This window comes from Aulostomus chinensis, chromosome 2 (genome assembly GCF_037954235.1).
Source record: "Aulostomus chinensis isolate RoL2024-O1b breed Wild chromosome 2, RoL_Achi_v1.0, whole genome shotgun sequence".
Lineage (NCBI taxonomy): Eukaryota > Metazoa > Chordata > Actinopteri > Syngnathiformes > Aulostomidae > Aulostomus > Aulostomus chinensis.
In genome coordinates, this window is record NC_141321.1 from 2,478,498 (window position 1) to 2,497,785 (window position 19,288).

At 44.0% G+C, this 19,288-nt stretch overlaps 1 protein-coding gene and 1 long non-coding RNA gene across 6 annotated transcripts; both read left to right on the top strand.

The window, feature by feature from the left end:
• The first annotated feature begins 7,935 nt into the window (after positions 1–7,935).
• On the top strand, positions 7,936–9,484 carry LOC147268798 (uncharacterized). The gene is made up of 3 exons (XR_015111181.1): positions 7,936–8,081; positions 8,240–8,332; positions 8,472–9,484. It is a non-coding gene; the product is annotated as an uncharacterized LOC147268798 (long non-coding RNA).
• Positions 9,485–10,594: 1,110 nt separating this feature from the next.
• On the top strand, positions 10,595–17,466 carry LOC147268799 (cilia- and flagella-associated protein 99-like). 5 transcript variants are annotated; one of them, XR_015119107.1, is made up of 16 exons: positions 10,595–10,701; positions 11,257–11,381; positions 11,474–11,615; positions 11,692–11,786; positions 11,975–12,081; positions 12,173–12,338; positions 13,077–13,165; positions 13,420–13,522; positions 13,683–13,815; positions 13,908–14,059; positions 14,145–14,347; positions 14,529–14,654; positions 14,835–14,975; positions 15,151–16,028; positions 16,279–16,347; positions 16,479–16,555. XR_015119107.1 is itself a non-coding variant. In XM_086222925.1 (16 exons), exons 2-16 carry the CDS (start codon positions 11,268–11,270, stop codon positions 16,668–16,670), a joined length of 1,905 nt encoding a protein of 634 aa, XP_086079051.1. In that variant the 5' UTR covers positions 10,595–10,701; positions 11,257–11,267; the 3' UTR covers positions 16,671–17,466. The 5 variants fall into 5 exon arrangements, 2 of the variants coding, with proteins under 2 accessions (XP_086079051.1, XP_086079052.1); XM_086222925.1 differs by having other exon boundaries at positions 15,151–15,223; positions 16,479–17,466; XR_015119106.1 differs by having other exon boundaries at positions 16,279–16,625.
• Positions 17,467–19,288: the final 1,822 nt, after the last annotated feature.

A 19,288-nucleotide genomic window follows, 5' to 3' on the forward strand; every position in this document is an offset into this window, starting at 1 on the left:
GATGGGCCCGACAGCACGGGGCTTAGGTGGATATTGCGATATCCAAACGGGCGGTCCAGGTGACGCTTCAAATGTTACTGGTGTTTCAGGGTCACAGTGTCCTACGTCTGTTTTTCCTTCTGACCACACCGAAGGCGATATGGTACTGAGGAGTTCTGTAGTCATGTCACTATCTGAAATTTCACGTCCATGTTGTCTCGTCAACTCACACTGTTGCAACACCGATGGGGTCACAGTGTGATGAGCGATGCGATAAGTCTCTAGGGAGGCTGAATATGTTAAGCCTGCCACCTGTGTCTGTTTCCAGTCGGTCGCTAAATGGGCCGCTTTGGTCATTGGTCCGAGATCCTGAGCATCCACTCTAACTCCCACCAACAGTGAGATATGTGGGACTGAGGTATCTGACATCTGGAACCATTCATCTTGTTCGGGGGTCAACACCACACGGGCTGCCACTCCTGTTTTATTTACATATATACAATCTGACTGCAGCATCCAGTGTGAACCATTCACTTGACTAAACGCCTCTTCATATACCTCATTAGTCTGATATCGATCATAGAGGAGAGTACAATGATACGGATCAGTAGGAGGATCATAGGGGTGCATGGAGTTACTCCATGGGCGCCATTGATGGAAAAGAGTCATCAGACTTTGGGGACCAGGTTCATCTAGACACAGTTCTGCCCAGTAGATGGTAGCGTTAACATTCTCTGTAACTTCAGGTTCATGCATCAACCATTGTCCAGTCACTGAGGAGGCCAGCACCGAGTTGGTAGGTGTCATCTTTATTCCATTAGGGAAAGATATTTCCAGTCCTGTTTCACCACACAAAATAGAAGCATTGCATTTAGTCAACAAGTCTCTTCCCATCAGGGGAATAGGACAGGATGGAGAGTGCACAAACTGATGCTGCAAAGTTTGTTCACTGACTGCCATTAGGAGGGGGTGGGTAAATGGGATGGCAGTTGGCTGTCCTTTAAAACCTGCAAGTTCCACTTTTCTGTCAGAGATAAGAGCTTCTGGGAGGCTGTGATTTATAGTAGAATGAGGCTGAGGTCCAGGTGGAGCCCACTGGCACTGCGGTAGATAGTACGGTAAGGCTGGTACCACAGGTGCAGGCATTACTGGTGCTGGTGGTGCAGGTGCGGGTGCTGTTGCACCATCTGTTTCTCTGCTTTGGCAGACTTCTTAGCACCGGCTGCTTGTTCTCTAGCTTGTGCTATTTGGAGTTTAGTCAGTTGCATCTTCAAGTCCTCTAATTCTTCATTAGATTTAGCTGAGTCACCGTCTTCTTGTCTGAGTCTGTGAGGAAACACTCTGCACCACTGTGCCAACTTATCTCCACTGCAATGAGGATCATTTTCCATCTCACTACTTACCTCCTGTGACACTCCTCTTAACAGAGCCATTTTAAATTGAGTGGCTGCTAGCGGGAATGATTTGGTCTTTCACCTGTTCTGTTCTCCCACTCATCCTCGCATCGGTTTATGAAGGAGGAGGGAGACTCACCAGGCTGTCTGGAAAACCCTGTGTGAGGGGCTGTGCGTGAGGGCGGAAACGCCCTTCTCAGCGCATTTCCCCTCACTCTCGCTATTTGTGTGTAATGCATGTTATCAGGTGCACCGTTAGTGTCAGCCTCTGTGTCGATGTCTAGTACACGTGATACTGAAGTACACGCTCCTACCAGGGCTCTCATGTCCCCTAGGGAGAGTGTGGTCCCCACTGTCAGGGAGTGTAACTTTGTCAGCCAGGGTCCTGCACCCTCATCCCATAAGCGGGGGAGGCGTCTAACCACCGTGTCTCTGTCGGCGAGTGGCCACGGTTTGTATATCACCCCCCCCCCCCCCCGGTTGTTGTATCAGCGGCATAGCGAACGTCATTGTTTTGCTACTCCCGCCTGTAGATTGACTGCGTGTGTGATCAGAAACAGGGCTAGCAGAACGGCTGCCTGGTCTACTGAGTTCTTTACTGGGTGGACGGCTTTTTCGTGTTGGCACGTCATCATCAGAGTCTTCGCGCTCAAACACAATGTCACATTTTCGTTTTCCTAGCATAGGTTTGTGATCTTTATCACGTCAGTGGAGGTCTGTCAGGTAGCATCTCTCTGGGATCCCATCCTCTGCAGTGAGGCGAGTGATCTTCTACTCCTCTTCTTGTCTGTAGTTTTCTGACTGACATCCATCTTTCGTCAGTCCTGGGCTTTGCCCACTTTTTAGGGGGCTCAGGTCTCAGTAGAGACAAAAAGTCTGGGTTCTACTGTAGATCTGATTTTCTTTTTCGTAGGGCGGGTTTGTCAGCTGCGTCATGGTCAGTCTTGTCCTTCTGTGGTTTGTCACCATTACTCTGTAGTAGTCCACCACCATATTCTTCTTCTTTGTCTCTATATGCTTGCTCATCTCTCTCTCTCTTTCCCCTGATTCATGACCTTGCTCTTATCTACTTCTGACTCCCACTATTTCATGCTACCGTAGAAATTCTGTGGACTCTGATTAGCTTGAGGAAGTGATGCTAGCCCTGAGCTACACTCCTGCTATTCCCTGTTGTACCTTTTCACCTGTCCACTCTTAAACAATCTGGTCTGTGCTTCACTGCCTTGTGTTTCCTGCACTCTATTTTAAGCAAATATATATTTATGGATTAATCTACAGTTTAAGCAAATATATATGTGTGGATTAATCTACAGTTAAAGCAAATATATATGGATGGATTAATCTACAGTTTAAGCAAATATTATGTATGGATTAATCTACAGTTAAAGCAAATATATATGGATGGATTAATCTAGTTTAAGCAAATATTATGTATGGATTAATCTACAGTTAAAGCAAATATATATGTATGGATTAATCTACAGTTTAAGCAAATATTTTGTATGGATTAATCTACAGTTTAAGCAAATATATGAATAAATTTATCTACAACCTTCAGCCACAGAAGAGTGTCAATCAGTGGAATCACCTGTTAAAGTGTTTGGTTGGAAGGAAAACCTGCGTACACACGGCCCTCCATGGCACATGGTTGCCCACCCCTGGTCTAGGAGCTGCTGCTGTGGAGGTGTATGTTGTGGACGCTGAGAGCTGCGCGCCACGCATTGATCCACTCGACACGCTCCGTGCCCACTCTCTTTCCCCTTCTCACTCCCTCTCGCACATACACGCTTGTTTACATGCCGGTTTTATGTGTCAGACAGACGTCGTTTCGGTTCTATTACCATTTTATTTTTTAACAGTTACATTGTGGGCGGCTTGGCTCAGGGGTGGAGTGGCCGTCTAGCAACCAAAGGGTCGCTGGTTCGATCCCCGACTCTGGTGACCATGTCAAAGTGTCCTTGAGCAAGATACTGAACCCATAATTGCTCCTGATGAGTAGGTTGGCGCCTTGCATGGTAGCTCCACCATCAGTGTGTGAATGTGTGTGTGAATGGGTGAATGAGATGACACTGTAAAGCGCTTTGAGTACCGCTAAGGTAGAAAAGCGCTATATAAAATTGAGTCCATTTACCATTGTTGAGCCATTGTGTATTCTACATTTAATGCACACAGAAGTAAGGAGCACTGAACACACAACTGGAGGATGTTCAGGCCAGAAATAGTCTCTGGTAGTGTAACTAATGAAGTGGCCCAAGAAGAACATGAGCCTCTAAATGACACCTCCGAATCAGATGACAGTGAGGATTGGACCAGTGAAGATCCTCGTGATCTAGAGAAACAGCTGGAGCACAACCCAGCAGCTCTCTTTTTAAAGATGCCAACAGTGCTACACATTTCAGAAAATACAGTACAAGAAGTTATACAACAGCTGTTACAGATGTGTGAACTAGCCCAACCACTGCTGCATAATACAGTCAAGGATATTCTGAAACAGCATACAGATGTAGACGATTCAGTTGTGGAAGAGTTAGTCAGGGCTGCTGCAAAGAGCAATGTGATCATGACGTTTTGCGGCAAGGATGGCCCCTTGGATGGGATGGCAACAAAGCGGAGAGCAGCGTAAGTGAATAAAAACTTAAACCAGTGGAGTCCCTTTATTGAAAGAGGAAAAAAAATGTAGTGCTGTATATGTACCTTTGCATCCAATGCTACAGAAGATGTTAAATAGGGCAGACATTTTGGATAAAGCTCTTCCCATCCAAAAGCATGTGCAACATGAGTACAGTTCATACAGAGATGGTTCGTACTGTAATGACAACGACCTCCTTAAAGGGGAGGAATTCAAAATCGCGGTGGGACTTTACACAGATGATTTTGAAGTGTCCAATCCTTTAGGAACATCTAAAAAGAAACATAAAATAAGTGCAGTGTATTGGGTGATAGCTAATGTGCCATCAAATACAGATCTACACTCCACTCCATTCAGCTTGCCGTTTTGTATAAAGTCTCTGATGTAAAAGAATTTGGCTACGCCAAAATTCTCCACCCTCTCATACAGGATCTCGCTTCTTTGGAGCAACAGGTGTGTATGTTGAGAAGTTGGGAGAATGTGTCAAAGGTGCAGTTTTGTATGTGGCCACAGATAACCTGGCTGCTCATTCTCTGGCAGGATTCTTCCAAAGCTTTACAGTGGACAGATTCTGCAGGTTCTGCATGGCGACAAGAAGCGAGATGCAAGCCAAGGAAGTTATTCAGGCGCTTTTGAACCCCGCACTATAGACTCTCACAACCAGCATGTGCAGGAGGTAAAGCAGGATCCCACTATGGCAAAACGGTGTGGTGTTAAAGGAGAGTGTGTTTTGACTGACGGTCTGGAGCACTTTCATGTTGTCCGTGGGTACCCCCCTGACATCCTCCATGACCTTTTGCAAGGGATTGTTCCTGTTGAGCTATCGCTCTGCATTTCAGACAGGATTTCTAAGAAATATTTCACCATAGAAGCACTGAACCATGCCATGAAACTTTTGAATATGCTTTTCATGACAGAACTGACCAGCCTCAGCCAATTGCCCACGGCTTCTCCACCAAAGGGACCATAGGTGGCAATGGCCATGAGAACTTGACCCTACTCAGGCTGCTCCCACTTCTCATTGGCCATAAAGTCCCAGAGGGAGACAATGCATGGAACATTCTGCTGCTCCTAAAAGACATTGTTGAGTTGGCTGTCGCAACAAAGCACACTGAAGAGTCGGTACATTTCCTTGACTGCAAAGTGTCAGAGCACAGAGACTTGTTGCAAACAACATTCCCAGATTTTAGATTACGGCCGAAACATCACTTCCTCGAGCATTACCCCGAGATGATCAAAGCATTTGGTCCCCTTTCAGATGTTTGGACAATGCGATTTGAGGGGAAACACAAATTCTTCAAACGGGTGATTCGTAATGCACACAACTTCAAAAATCTAGCAAGTACATTGGCTGTTAAGCATCAGAAAATGATGGCTTACTATTTGGACACAAGTTCATTTTTCAAGCCTTCAGTGTAAATGGACAAGGTCACTACAGCATCAGTCACATCTTATCCTGAGAATGTCCTACAGGTTTTCTGCCAGAGAGTTCCTCAGCTTACATCAGTTCTTGTTGCATCATCAGTGTATGTAGATGGAGTTAGATATTGTTCTGACAGGACAGTGTCTGTTGGTTCATGCTCTGGCCTCCCTTCATTTAGGCAGATCAAACAGATAGTGGCACTCAACACCGAGATCCTGTTTGTTTGCAATGAGATGACTGCTTGGTACCACGAGCATCTGAGATCTTTCGAACTCATCAGTGACAGCAGTGACCCCTCTCTGTGTGTGGTGCAGCTGAAAGAGCTGAATGATGTTTTCCCTCTTTCAGCATACACATGTGGTCAAATTTAGTCGTGACCCTCAGACGTCATATTCTGTGTTAAGAAGGCACAGTGTGATTTCTGCAATCAGTCCAGATGGTAATGGAAGATTCTGGAGCTTATTTTAGAGCTCATGTTGGAATTTATAATTACACACTGAGAAGTTTCTTTTTCTTTTTTCCTAAATGTGTGACTTTTTGAAAATGTTTTTCTTGTACATTTGAGAAGGGGGCTTCTTTTGAATTAGACTTTTTTAATGGATTTACCACTTTAATCTCAGGGGACATCACATTTTTCTCTTGTAAATCTCACATAGAACGGTCCCACAAACAACAGACACATGCAACACCCACACAAACAACAGACGCATGCAACACCCACACAAACAACAGACGCGTGCAACACTCAGCTTTTAATGGATGTACCACTTTAATCTCGCAGACTTCCATAATTTCTTTTTTTCTTGTTGATTGTGCTAAGTTTGATTTTTGAGAATTTCCACTTTTTCTTTCTTTGTCTCAGAACAGTACTCAGAGCTTGGTTCAGTGTTGGTGCTGGTGTTGGTTCAGCTTGATCAGTGTTTTCCAAAGCCCAGTGTGACAGTTTCAAATATTCTCACTTGAAATTATCACTCAAATCTGAAAACAGTTGGAGATTATCAACATACATGTAATCTATTCATTGGTGCAGCTCTGTTATTCCATAGATGTGTAAAACTATTTCTAATGGTCCACTGCATGTCTACATAAACACTTACATCATTTCACCTGTCTTTACAGTCATGTTTCTTCTGGAGGAAAAACAAAGTGCACTGAACTTAAGCAACCAACTTATTAATCAGCTATTTTTGTGATGCACATAGCAATGGCTCAGCAACTGAATGACCTTATCGATGTGTAACATTTCTAATCAAATTATTGTTTCTATTCCCAATAAGACTGCAAACCAGAAGATGACTTTGAGGGTCATTCTAACAGAGGCAGATATAAGAAAAGTCATCCTAAGTACAAGGCCCTCTACAGTTGAAGCTTTGATAAGCAAGCTTAAAGAGGCACTGGGACTTCAATACAACTTCAGTCTCCAAGACCAAGACCCTGAATTCAATAGTGAACTTTGTAATCTGACAGATACTGAAGAACTTCCAGAAAAACCAACAGTTAAAGTCTTGCCTGTCCTTGAGCTGGTACCTGTTCCACCTGATGAAGTCCTCAGTGACACACTGAGTACAGCAGATACAGAGATACTCTCACACTCATCTCAGGAGCAACAGGAACAGTGGCCAGAATTTTTTGACATCCCAACATTTTCTGTTGATGTACAGTGTAGACTTAGGCAAGCAGATCTGCAGTTTGTGAGTGAGGGAACATACCTTAAAGTATCAAAAGAACTAAAACATGACATACTTGAGAGATTGGCAGAGAGCATGTATAGCTACACAGCTTCCCCAACTGCTGCCCAGTTCGAAAGTGTTGCAGCAGCACTGATGAGCAAACACCCTTGTCTCCAGGAGCGAGGCTCAACCACTCGCTGTTGTGGTTGGAAAAATAGTCTAAAGCATAAAATGGCTAATTATAGAACAAAGCGTAAGCAATCAGGATGCCTTGATGTTGCAATAAATGCCGGTAAGCGGGGAAGGCATTCAGCAGAAGGACAACCAGCTAACAAGCGCATCAAAAAGGCAAAGAAAGGAGAAATCAACTACTTGCCCAGCTTCCCGGATGGATTTGATCAGGCAGCCCTGGAGGGGGCCTGCAAAGACTTGGTTGATGAAATGCAGAGGAGAACACCAAATGGACCCCTTGTGAAACAGAAGATGGATCAGACGTTTACTCTGAGAAGAGGTCGTGGAGTCGGAACCCGCCATAAGCACAATGGTGAAACGCTGGCCTGCCCTTTTCTCTGAAGATCAGGTATGTTCATGAAAGAGAAGATAGCTCATGTCTTTCTATCATATAATGTGTCTGATGTATATTTCTCTTGTCCTCTTAAAGGAAAACATTGATATTTTTAATTTCGGGCATGTTGTTTACATCAACATTTCAAATCATACAAAAAGGACATTCATGGATGTTTTTCAGCTCTACTTTGCAGATGGCTTGCCTTGTGTAGCTCAGTTCTAGGTTCTTAGGTTGTTTGGTTTTTTTGTTCTCTGTATTTTTCAGGTGTTCATGGAGTTCAGCAGGATTGTGGGCAAGAACCCTCAAGCAGGAATTCTTTGAGAGCATCGATCGTCACAGTCCTCGAATCCTTGAGATATTTCGTTCCAAGAGAGGGAATGTTGGACAGTTGTTGACACAGATTTCCCAACAGACCAACGTAGGTCCATACACATTATGTTCTTGGCATTGTTCTTTACAGGTTTTGTAAAAAACATCATAGTGCCACTCTATTGGTTGTGTCATTCAATTTCTTATAGATCCTTATTTGTTTTTCATTTTAGCTATCTAACTTGTTATCTGTTTAATTCCCAAAAGACTACCGAGCCAACTGCGATCTGGACACAGGTGCTCAGAGGGCTTCCAATCATCCTGGGGGACAACCCCACAAACTTCTTCAAAGCAGGCTTTGTAAGTAAGCTCTTGCTTTCTTATCATTTTCACCATTATTCATTTTTCACTGGGACACTCTTACAGTATACTGATTGAAGTTGTTTCCAAATGAGAAGTCTAATGTAATGCTTGTGCTCCTCTGTTATTTTTTATTAAGGAATCTGATGATGACGATTCTTTCCGTGACCTTGACATCGGGATACTTCTCACTGAGCGTGCTCACATCTTCCCAGCATCTCAGTCCAGCCTCGTTGAAAAGCGTCATTTAGGGAGAAGTGATGGGAAACATTCAAGATCTGCCAAAAGCAATGTGCATTCTGTTTGGACTCACATATGCACTCCATCTTAACTAAACAGGTATTGCTCTCGTCAGGCCAGACTAACCTAAAACCGAAGCTACAGACTTTGAAAAATCAGCTCGCAATGTAAAGAGATGTCGGCTCTACTGTAATAAGCTGTTGACTGCTTCTTTTTGCTACACCAGTAAAAACACTTTCTGAACCGTGGGGTAAACCTTCTTTATTTTCTGTAAAACAGGCCGACAAACAGGCACACGTAAAACGCAGAGACGCACACAAACAACAGACACATTCAACACCCACACACAAAAGACACTGACACATACACTCCTACACACACTTAAATGCTGTAGGAAGCGGGCTGAAGGATGTGACTTATGTGAAATTAGAATTGAGACGAATTGTAGCAGAGAGACATAAGATCATCATCTCTGGAGATGGAGTTGGATGTTGTTCTGATTTGATAGCCTCTGTTGGTCCATGTGCTGGCCTCCCTCCATTTAGGCAGATGAATATTTGTTATTTGTACATTTGAGCAGAGGTTTCTTGTGAATTTTGTTTTTTTTATGGATTTACCATTATAATCTCAGGGCACATCCATGTTTTTTCTTGTAAATTTGTGATGCATTCAACACCCACACACATAATTGTTTCAATGATTTGAAATGACCTTTTTCAGACGAATCATTTTAGATTGGATGTGTTGATGTTGACCTGATGATGAGTTTGTAATTACAACACTGGCTGTGTTTTGCCATTTACTTCAAAATAAAATGCGTTGGAGCATTTAAAGGTGTTTATTTTTTCCATCTAATTTAATTGAAACAATGTTTTCTACAATATTAAAAAACAAAAGAAAAGGTAATTAAATTAGAGGAAAAAACAGTAGTTGTAGTGAATTAATACAACTCAACATATCCAGTTTCAGCTTGCGTAAAAAGTTAACGTTCCATGTTAGTAAAAGTCAGCATATTTAGTTTCAGCTTGTGCAAAAACTAAAGTGGTATAGGGCAACAGGTTTCCACGCAATTCGCGAGTAAATGCAACTAATTCAGGTTAAGAGTGTAGTAGTATTTTCATCATTACTGCAATATTTTGTTTTCAAAAATATTTTTCTTCAAATTTAAAAGTAACTGTTGGGTCCAGGGACTGCACGGTGGTGCAGTGGTCAGCACTGTGGCCTCACGGCAAGAAGGTTCCGGGTTCGAGTCCCGGGTTGGGCATGGGATCTTTCTGTGTGGAGTTTGCATGTTCTCCCCGTACCTGCGTGGGTTCTCTCCAGGTACTCCGGCTTCCTCTCACCGTCCAAAGACATGCAATTGGGGACTAGGCTGATTGATACTCTAAATTGACCGTAGGTATGAATGTGAGTGTGAATGGTTGTTCGTCTCTGTATGTTGGCCCTGTGATGGACTGGCGACCTGTCCAGGGTGAACCCCGCCTCTCACCCGTAGACGCTGGGATCGGCTCCAGCCCCCCCGCGACCCTTACTAGTAAGGAATAAGCGGAAGACAATGAATGAATGTTGGGTCCATCAAAAGGTAGTAAAATAAAATGACATTTCTGACTATGCAAAAACTGAAACACCCATTCCTCAACACGGAACAAAAGTAAAGCGCTTGAGTAAAAATACTTTCCACCTATGGCAGAGAAACTACCCATCATGGCCAAGAGGAAGAAGAGGGTATCTGATTCTCCAGCACTAAACAGTGGACAATAATAACCTTCATAGTCACCTTGTGTTTTATTTTTTTCCAAAGTGTTGATTAAGTATTGTTATATCAGTTACAGTAAGAGTCTGAGTGGAATGGTGGTGAGGAAGGCTTCAGGAGGAAGACCGTGAGTTTGTGACATCACTTTGGTCTTGGGGCTCTGAACACTGGCTCCTGTCATGATGACTGACACACACACACAGCACCTGTTTGTCACCGGTTGATCACAGCAACATCACAGAAGAGCTGCATGATAACACCTGTTGACTGTGTAGTAACGGGTGAATGGGCCTCATATAAGACATCCGATCCTGAAGACAAATGTACGCTGAAGAGCATTACATTTGAATCATCTCTGACCTGAAGTTTTTATTTGGTAAGCTGACTCATTCTTTTCAGGAAGACCTCAGGTACAAACCAATGCAAATGTCTGAGTGTTGGTAGATTCAGAGACATCATAGTTGAGGAGTGATCATGGTTGGTAGGTGGTCAAGTTGAAGAGGTTCTCACTGGCAGTTTGTTTGTGTAAACATTGACAGTGACAAAAATGCAGCACAGGAACAGAATCTTTGGCATGGCACAGAGGTAGAGAGGCCATCTAGCAACTGAAGGGGATCAGACTTCTCATGGAGTAACAATCAGAAAGATCACTCGTTTTACTTTGTGCGTCTTCCAAAGTTGGAAAACTGCAGTTGGAGATGTGACATGGTGGAACTTCTGAGACTCCATACAACAATTTCAGATTTTCTACAACTGACGCATTCACGTTGCAGGAATATTTTGCTGGAACATCCTGCAGTTTTGTTGTGTAGCATTGATCTGAACCAGCTTTTAGCTTGGTTACATTTGTCTTTGCATCGGTGCTGGAAAGTCCGTGTCTTTCATCTGCTATGAAAAGTCTTTCTCTTCATTGATCATTCTCTCACTGCAGGTAAAAATAGAATGGCAACTATGTATGGAGCACTTGTCAAAGAGGCCATTAAGGTCTTTGATAAGTTCACCCCAGGCAAACATCAAGTGGAGAACTTCCTGAAAGATGCTTCAGAGGACCTGAAGGTACACCAGAGGGATTAAATAGCTGCTAGCAAGCTCAGATGCTGATCGTCCACCATATCAACTCAGCAATATCACGTTGGTTTTTGTTGTAGAAAAGGGGAACCCAGCAGCAGAAGTTTGTGCTTGATGTCATTTCTGGATGTATTGAGCACAAAACCCTGGTGGACCTGGTGATCGATGACTTCTATGGCCAAAATGGAAAGATACCCAAAAGTCATCGCAGCCAGCTCGCCAGTAAGTAAACAGCACTTTTTCATTTCAGTCAGAAAGAAACAAAATGGCGACTGACGTACTTCTATTGTTTTGTCAGTTATCTGTTACCTGGCCACATTTGCCTTGGATGAGATTGGACTTCGACGCTTTGACATCATTGTCAAGGCACTGGACTGCAAAAACATGCATGCTGTAAGAACATCAATTTGATCAAGAATACATTTTTCCATCAATAAGACTGTACTACTTTAATGTACAAAAACTTGGTCCTTCATCCGATAGTACCAGTGATGGCGCATTTAATGGATGAGGCACTGGAAAGAAGGAACTGTCTCGTGCTCTTTCATGGAGAATGGTTTTGTTCATGTGTTCTGTTCTAGTTCCTGAGTTTCTTTTCCTCAAACCTCACCACATGCATCCAAGAGAAGTGGAACAGTGTGAGTGATGCTGCCCATGTAGAGGAGAAGTTAATTGGTCCCCTGTTGAGGTGAACAAAACTGTCTGTGACCATTTTGAAGAAATCAGTTGTTTTAAAGGCAAGATACAGTAGGAGGCAACACGTTTATTTTCTCCTTCAGATGGCGACCTGAGATTAATAAAATTGTAGTCCAGCTTGCAAAGCAGTTTCCCAAAGGCCATCAGGTCAAGAAGGTGCCAAAAAACCCCACTGAGCCCCAGGAGGTCCCTCTCACCCATCCCAAACCAGTGCCAAATCTCATCCCACTGCGGCAAAATCCCAGACCAGTAAGACCCATTTATTGCCTTTGAATATTTCCGTACAATTAGATGTGTACATGTACGTCTCTCTCTTTGCTTAGATTCTGAACTGCATCAGGGTCATTCATCCATCCATCCATCCATTTTCTTCCACTTATCCTGTTAAGGGTCACGGGGGGAGGGGGCTGGAGCCTATCCCAGCATCTTTCAGGGCTGAGGCGGGTTTCACCCTGGACAGGTCAGATCAGAGTCATGCAATTGACAAATTGTGGTTGGAATGAGTTTGACCTCTTTGGTAATTTAGCATTTTCTGATGAAGACCTTATTAATATGTCAATATCAGTTGGGTTTTTAGTTAATTTTGGTTAATTAGTTTATTTTGAAAATATTTGAAAACACCAAAATGAGAACATGTACATATATGAACAGGCAAAAAAAACTACATCCTTGCCAAAGCTCAAGCAAATCAAAAACCAGTAATTCTGAAAAAGTGAAAAATGGATTTAATGTTCAAAGAGATGAAGGAAGAAGTAAAAAAAAAAAGAAAATTGTAGTCTGACAGGTAAAGGTGACAGGTTGAGCCTCAAGCAACCATATTGGCATTGGTTATATTTCTACCTGTGGGCCTGCAGGTCCACTGGTTGCTGGGTTTGTATTGTGCAGGGCTTGGACTCTCCTCATACCTGCTCCCACTACGTAATTTCTTTCCTCAGTATGATAACTGTTCCCATGCATCAGTTAACCAAAAAGGTCTGATTCCTTTAGAGAGGCAGCAACACCTTAAAGACCACCAAAGCAGACACCCTGAGAAAAGAGGTGATCGAGAACCGTCAGGCAGAAGAGGAATTCCAGAGGTATGGCATGTAGTTTACCTTCAACCTGTTTGAGGAGGCTCCTCAATATGATCAGAGTTCTCTACAGGACACTGCTGGACTGAGCTGAAGCCTGTGATTTGTCTGAGGGAATTCTACATGCTGGCTGGTCCAATAATACCAGTAATGGATGGGATGGCCAGTGTGGATGCTGCTATGTGGAACTGAATTGTCTGGTTTTGAGATTTCTGTAAACCACTCTGTGTTAAGAGTAATTTCTCTGTGTGTTGACCCAGAATTCAGTGCCTGTTGGAGGGGGCAGGTGATCATAATCGAGGGCACATCACCACCAAGGAGCCATTTAGGGACCAGAAGGCTCCTCAACTCCAGGAAAAAGAGGTGGGTAAAGACCAGTAGACAGTTGGTGAAAATGAAGGTTACACAACACAAATACAAGGAGGATTAGCCAGAACATTTCTGCTCTCTGAACACCTTTTTAAAACAAGGGATTTTCATGTAAAAATGTGCTCCTTGTGTTTGTATCTTTTTGGCTGCTCAGTTGATGCAGAAATACGCAAAGAAGAGGCTGCAGGAGGAAAGAGGAATGAGAGACTTGGTGCGACAGGTGGCAGAGCGCCAAAAGAACTACAGAGTGGCAGAGGAGAAGTTGACAAAATCAAAGCAAAGTATTGGTAAGCTGCTAGACTTCACGTAGTATGAACAAGTATGATCATTTGTTGAAGAGATCCTTTTCATTCAAAGAATTTCTATGCAAATACCACAGTGAAAGAAGTCACCAAGAAAAATCAAGAGCTACTTCGTCAAGCACTGGAGGAGGCACAAGCAGAGCTCATCCTGAAATTTAGAGTAATTGGTGAAATCCTCACTATTAGTTCACTTCCCCAGAAGAGACTGAAGGCTCTTGATGGCACTGAGGTAAGTGAAAGAAAGGATTGGTGTCTTCTCACAGTTCACACACTTCCTTCCATGTGTCATGTTTTTCCTTTGTGTCCCATGCCAGCCTGCAGGCCAGGATCTCATGGAAGAGATGTCCCTGTTGGAGCTGCGGAAGCGGCTGTTCCACCTGAAGGAACAACAGAAAAAAGATGAGATAGAGAAAAACGAGCGTCTCAGGCAGAAGCTGAAGAAAGAAAAGCAGCAGGAGCAGGAGAGGTTGAAGAATATGACGCGCAAGAGAGAAGTGGCAAAGGCTGCTCCAGCCAGGTCAGGATAATAACATGGAACATGAATATTGCCATTCCTAGGGTCAGAGCCCATGGGGGCTAGGAGGGACCCATATGAGGAAGAGCTGTTCCCACTGCAACGAGTCAGATGTTTTGATGTGAAAAGGTTGAGCTTTGAGAGACCCATCAACACAAAGTCACATTTGTTTTGCATGTTTCAGGAAAGCTGAGGAGAAAGCCAAAGAACAAAAAGTGCAGCAGCTGCAGAGAGAGAAGAAGCAGGAGAGGATGAAGAAGATGGTCTTCAAAGCCCGCAAGAGAGAGGAGGCAAAGGCTGCTGCACTCAGGTCAGGATAATGCGATCAAACATGAATGTATCCCTTACTAGAGGTCCGAACTCCTAGGCTGGGAGTGACTCATGTGAGGCAGAGTTGTTCTGATTGCAATGTGTCAGATGCTTTCATTTGAAGAGGGTGAGCTCTGAGAGATCCAGCACCACAAAGTCATGGTTGTTTCACATGTTCCAGGAAAGTGGAGGAGAAAGCCAGAGAGGAAGCGATGAAGCAGAAGCTGCAGAAAGAGAAGCAGCAGCAGCAGCAGCAGAAGAGCATCAAAAAGAGGGCCCTCGATGCCTGCAAGAGAGAAGAGGCAAAGGCTGCTGCAATCAGGTCAGGATGATACAGTCAAATATGAATGTACCCATGGCCAGAGGCCGAGTGGCCTGGGAGTGACCCATGTGAGGCCGAGTTGTTCCTGTTGCATTCAGACAGATATTTTGATTGGGAAAGGTTAAGCTCTGAGAGACCCAGCACCACAAAGTCATGGTAGTTTTGCATGTTGCAGGCAAGTGAAGGAGAAAGCCAGAGATGAAAAAATGAAGCAGGATCTGAAGAAGAAATGTGTGGAGAAATCGCTGGTGAGTCAAAGGAAAAGGGAAATGGGTAGAGACAAAATCAAGCCAGCCCCCAGGCAGCATCAACAGTCTGATTCTAGAAAACAGCGCCAAGGGGCCAACGTTGCTGCCGACTCATTCCAACTGACACCGTGGGAAAATGGTGACCGTCTGTCACCAGGATTACAGTTCAGAATCTCCATCACCGACTCAAACCCAGGACCCATATTCTCCAGAAGACATTCATTTGATGGACTCGTGCTTTTACCCGGACGTGTTCCTCCTTGATACGGCTGCTTGTGATTGCCCTCCCTCTGCTGTGAGCAGATAAACACTGTGGGCTCCAGGTTGGAGGCCCTGGGTGTAAATGCCTGTGGCCTCCTTATTACTGGCTGCTACCATAGAATGGTTATCAATGGCCATCTGTGCACACAGAATTGTATCACACAACTTGTGTCACACAGGTCCGTACCCAAAAGGAATGCCTGGCAAGATGTCAGTGCTGAGCTTGGACCACCTGGATGGTTTATGAAGTGTGTGTAATTTACCAGGGAGTGAGGGCTGGGCTACCAACTAAGAGGACACATGAAGGAGAAATGGAAGGGGCTCAGGGACTCTTACAGGGACAAGAGCATGTAGATGGGGAGAGGGTCCACAGTAGAGTCCCTTTGTGTCCACAAGACCAATAAGTGGTAGCATGGAGCAAGAAGATATGGAGGACAGGACATCAGAGGACAGAGAGGAGAAGGAGGGTCAGGACCTGGGAGGCTGACAGGACCATGGGGCCGCAGGTGCAGCTGCAACTGACCAGGACGCTAAACAGCCACAGGTAGGATGATGTGATGACACAAATCAATGTCTGACATTTATCAGCAAAGTCTATATTAGTGGGGACAATTTGGCGTTTCTGAGACATTGACTCAAAAAGCAGCAGGTTGATTTCTGTTCATGGGCTCCTATTATGTTGGTGTCTTCATATTATTTGTGGATGCTCATTTCTGTATTGATGCAGACAGTTACGTTAAACCTGTAAGAATAATTCATTTAGTCACCAAACTATGACCGTCATGTCTTGACAGGATTGGACTTCCCACAGCCTGTTCAGGACTCCAGACAGCAACCCTGCTCCACTGCACGCCCCCCCACTGGTATAGATATAAATGACCTTCATCTCTGTGGGACAGGCGTGCATTGTCTTTAACGGTCTCATATCATGATGGATGCACATCTGTTAACCCTTGTATGTTCTGCTCTGTTGTCTATGCTGTGCTGACTGAAGGAAGGACCCGGACCACGTCCAGCTACTGGTTGCTCTCTATTGAAGGCAGGACAGTGGATTTGTCTCCACAAATCAACAACAACAAACAAAAACACAATAAGGTTCTGTAACATGCAGTCTCCTCCACACAGCACACAGGCCTCAAGCTCCTCCTCTCAGCAAATCTGGCATGGACCGTTCCTGCATACATGACTAATACAACTCTTAGTATTGACAGCAAAAACACTTTTAAATAAAGATGTGAAAATGAATGAAATATCTTCCCAACATAAACCTTCAAAATAATAACTTGGGTTTCAAAGGCTCTTGCCTCCCCCCAGACAGCAGGACCCCCAACCCCTGCCTCATGGTGTCCAACATATTATGAAACATTCACTTCTCTTTCTAACAAATTTTATTTTGTGTTTTAACATCTTAGCATCTTTTTGAAACTTTCTAATGATGTCTCTCGTTTCTTGACACCTTTGAATGGATGTTTGTTTATTAAGTCTTATGATTTTTATTTCTTTCAAGGTGCAATCAACAACATTTATATCTCCCAGTCCGTCGGTGTCTCACTCATTCCTGCTGGAGTTATCGATTCTACCGGGTACGCTCACGATAGCAGGAAAAAGGAGGACACTACATGTGGCCTGTCTTATTGTGGTACATTTCATGATGATGTCACACACTAACAATAACAACATTAACCTTCTTCAGAGGCTAAAGTTGCTAACATGCACAGTTGCTATTGTTAGCAAACATCTAAAGCAGAAAAGTGGCCCCCTCAGCATGAATTTGGACCAGCCGAGAAATGCTGAACCCTTTTCTTGCTCCGTTGTTGGTCCGACAGTCTTTGACATGGAAAACAGAATGAAGCCTCATGTGTCTCAGAGATTTCTCTAGTTAATCCAACACCTGGGAACTCCTGAGGTCTTGTGTGTTATGTTTGCCTTCTAGCAATAAAATAATGGACACTAACTTTTGCGGTCTCACTCGTAGTTTATTCTGGCATCTTGGATTTTTCCCATAACAACACACATGACTGGACTATGTCATCAACTACAGTGTCCCTGAATACACACACCATGTGAACTTGAGGATGCTACACTGTGGTCAGTAAAGACACATAAACAACATGTGATATCAATGTATTCATGCTATTGGCTCAGAGATCCTTCATGGTTTGTCAGCAAGCTCACTGGAATTTAAATGTTACAAACATGTCCGCACAAATTTCCATTCAAAAGGTGTTGCCAACTAAGTTACTTTGTTGCTATATTTCGCGAGTTTCAGACCCCTCTAGCAACCAATTTTCCAAAAAAGCGACTAGCGACAAATCTAGCGACTTTTTGTGGTGTCATTGGAGACTTTTGGAGACTCTGATGTTGAAGCACGTATCAGTGACTCTTCTCAACGAGCAGCGTGTGCTGCCATGAGCCTCACCCCCATCCCACAGCACTCACAAGCGGCCCAGTCCTGGCGTGTCACAGCAGTCCCTCCCAGCTGCAGTCAGAGGAGACGTGTGCACTCCTCCGCATCAAGACTACAAATGACTCGCGCATGCGCTACGCCGCGGCTGGTTGAACCCGTAGGTTGAATCAGGGTGGGAAGTAAATGTAAAACTTTCTTTGTCAAAAAAAAAGCACTGCAGTAAAATAAATCACTGCATTTCACTCACACAGCCTCAGTCACTTATTCACCTTGTCCACTGTGTGTGTGCCTCTCTGTGAAACTGAACATGTCTCAGTCTAAACTGTACAGTCAAAAATACAGGAAGGAGTGGGAATCAAACCCAGAGTTCAAAGCCTGGTTGAAGCCATTCATTGGTGATGATCCACGGGCGTTCTGTATGTACTGTAAGGCTGATTTCTATGCCAAACTGTGCGATGTAAAAAAAACAACAAAACATGACAACACAAAAACACATTCAAAAGGCAAAGCGTTCCACTTCCACACAAATTTATGGTTAAAAAAACAGATTCTGAAGGCTGAGGCCACCATGGCATTAGCTATCGCTAAACACTGTTCAATGCTGGGATGTGACCACCTTGGAGAAGCATGTAGAGTGGCTTTCTCAGACTCAACTGCTGCTACCCACTTCAAAATGCACAGGACAAAGTGCACAGAATGATCAATGGTGTTCTAGCACCTCACTTTCTGAAAAAGTTGGTTGCAGATGTGGGTCAGCCTCCTCCTTGATGAATCTATGGACGTCAGTTTTTCGAAGTACCTGGGGGTTGTAATAAGGTACTTTAGCGACAGCAAGCACACAACTGTGTCTACATTTCTGGGGCTTGTTGAGTTGGAGGGAGGAGATGCCAGATCTATAGCCGGTGCTGTTGTTGCTTTCCTCGAGAAGTGTAGCCTTAAAAAAGAAAAACTCCTGGGAATAGGGACTGACAATGCCTCTGCTATGATGGGGGTTAACATTGGGGTCCATGAAGTGCTGAAGGTGGAATATGGCCTCAAAGATCTTGTGCTTATTGGTTGAGTGTGTCACTCTCAGCAGCTCGCTGTTAGTCATGCTTCAAATGACACCATCCCTCGTAGTGTGGAATACTTGGTATGAGAGACTTACAATTGGTTTCCAGTGTCTCCAAAGGGCTGATAAGGGAGGCCTACAAGGCCATATATGAGACTATCAACTGTGGTGAGAAACCCTTCCAGACAACTAAGGCGTGTGCCACATGTTGGCTCTCCACTGAACCTGTGGTTTCAGGCATTTTGGACCAGTGGGAGGAGCTAAGGCTGCATTTCTCAGTCACAAAGTCCAGTGAACATCGCTACATGAACAAGCATCCTCAGAACATCTTGTCTCTAACATTTTT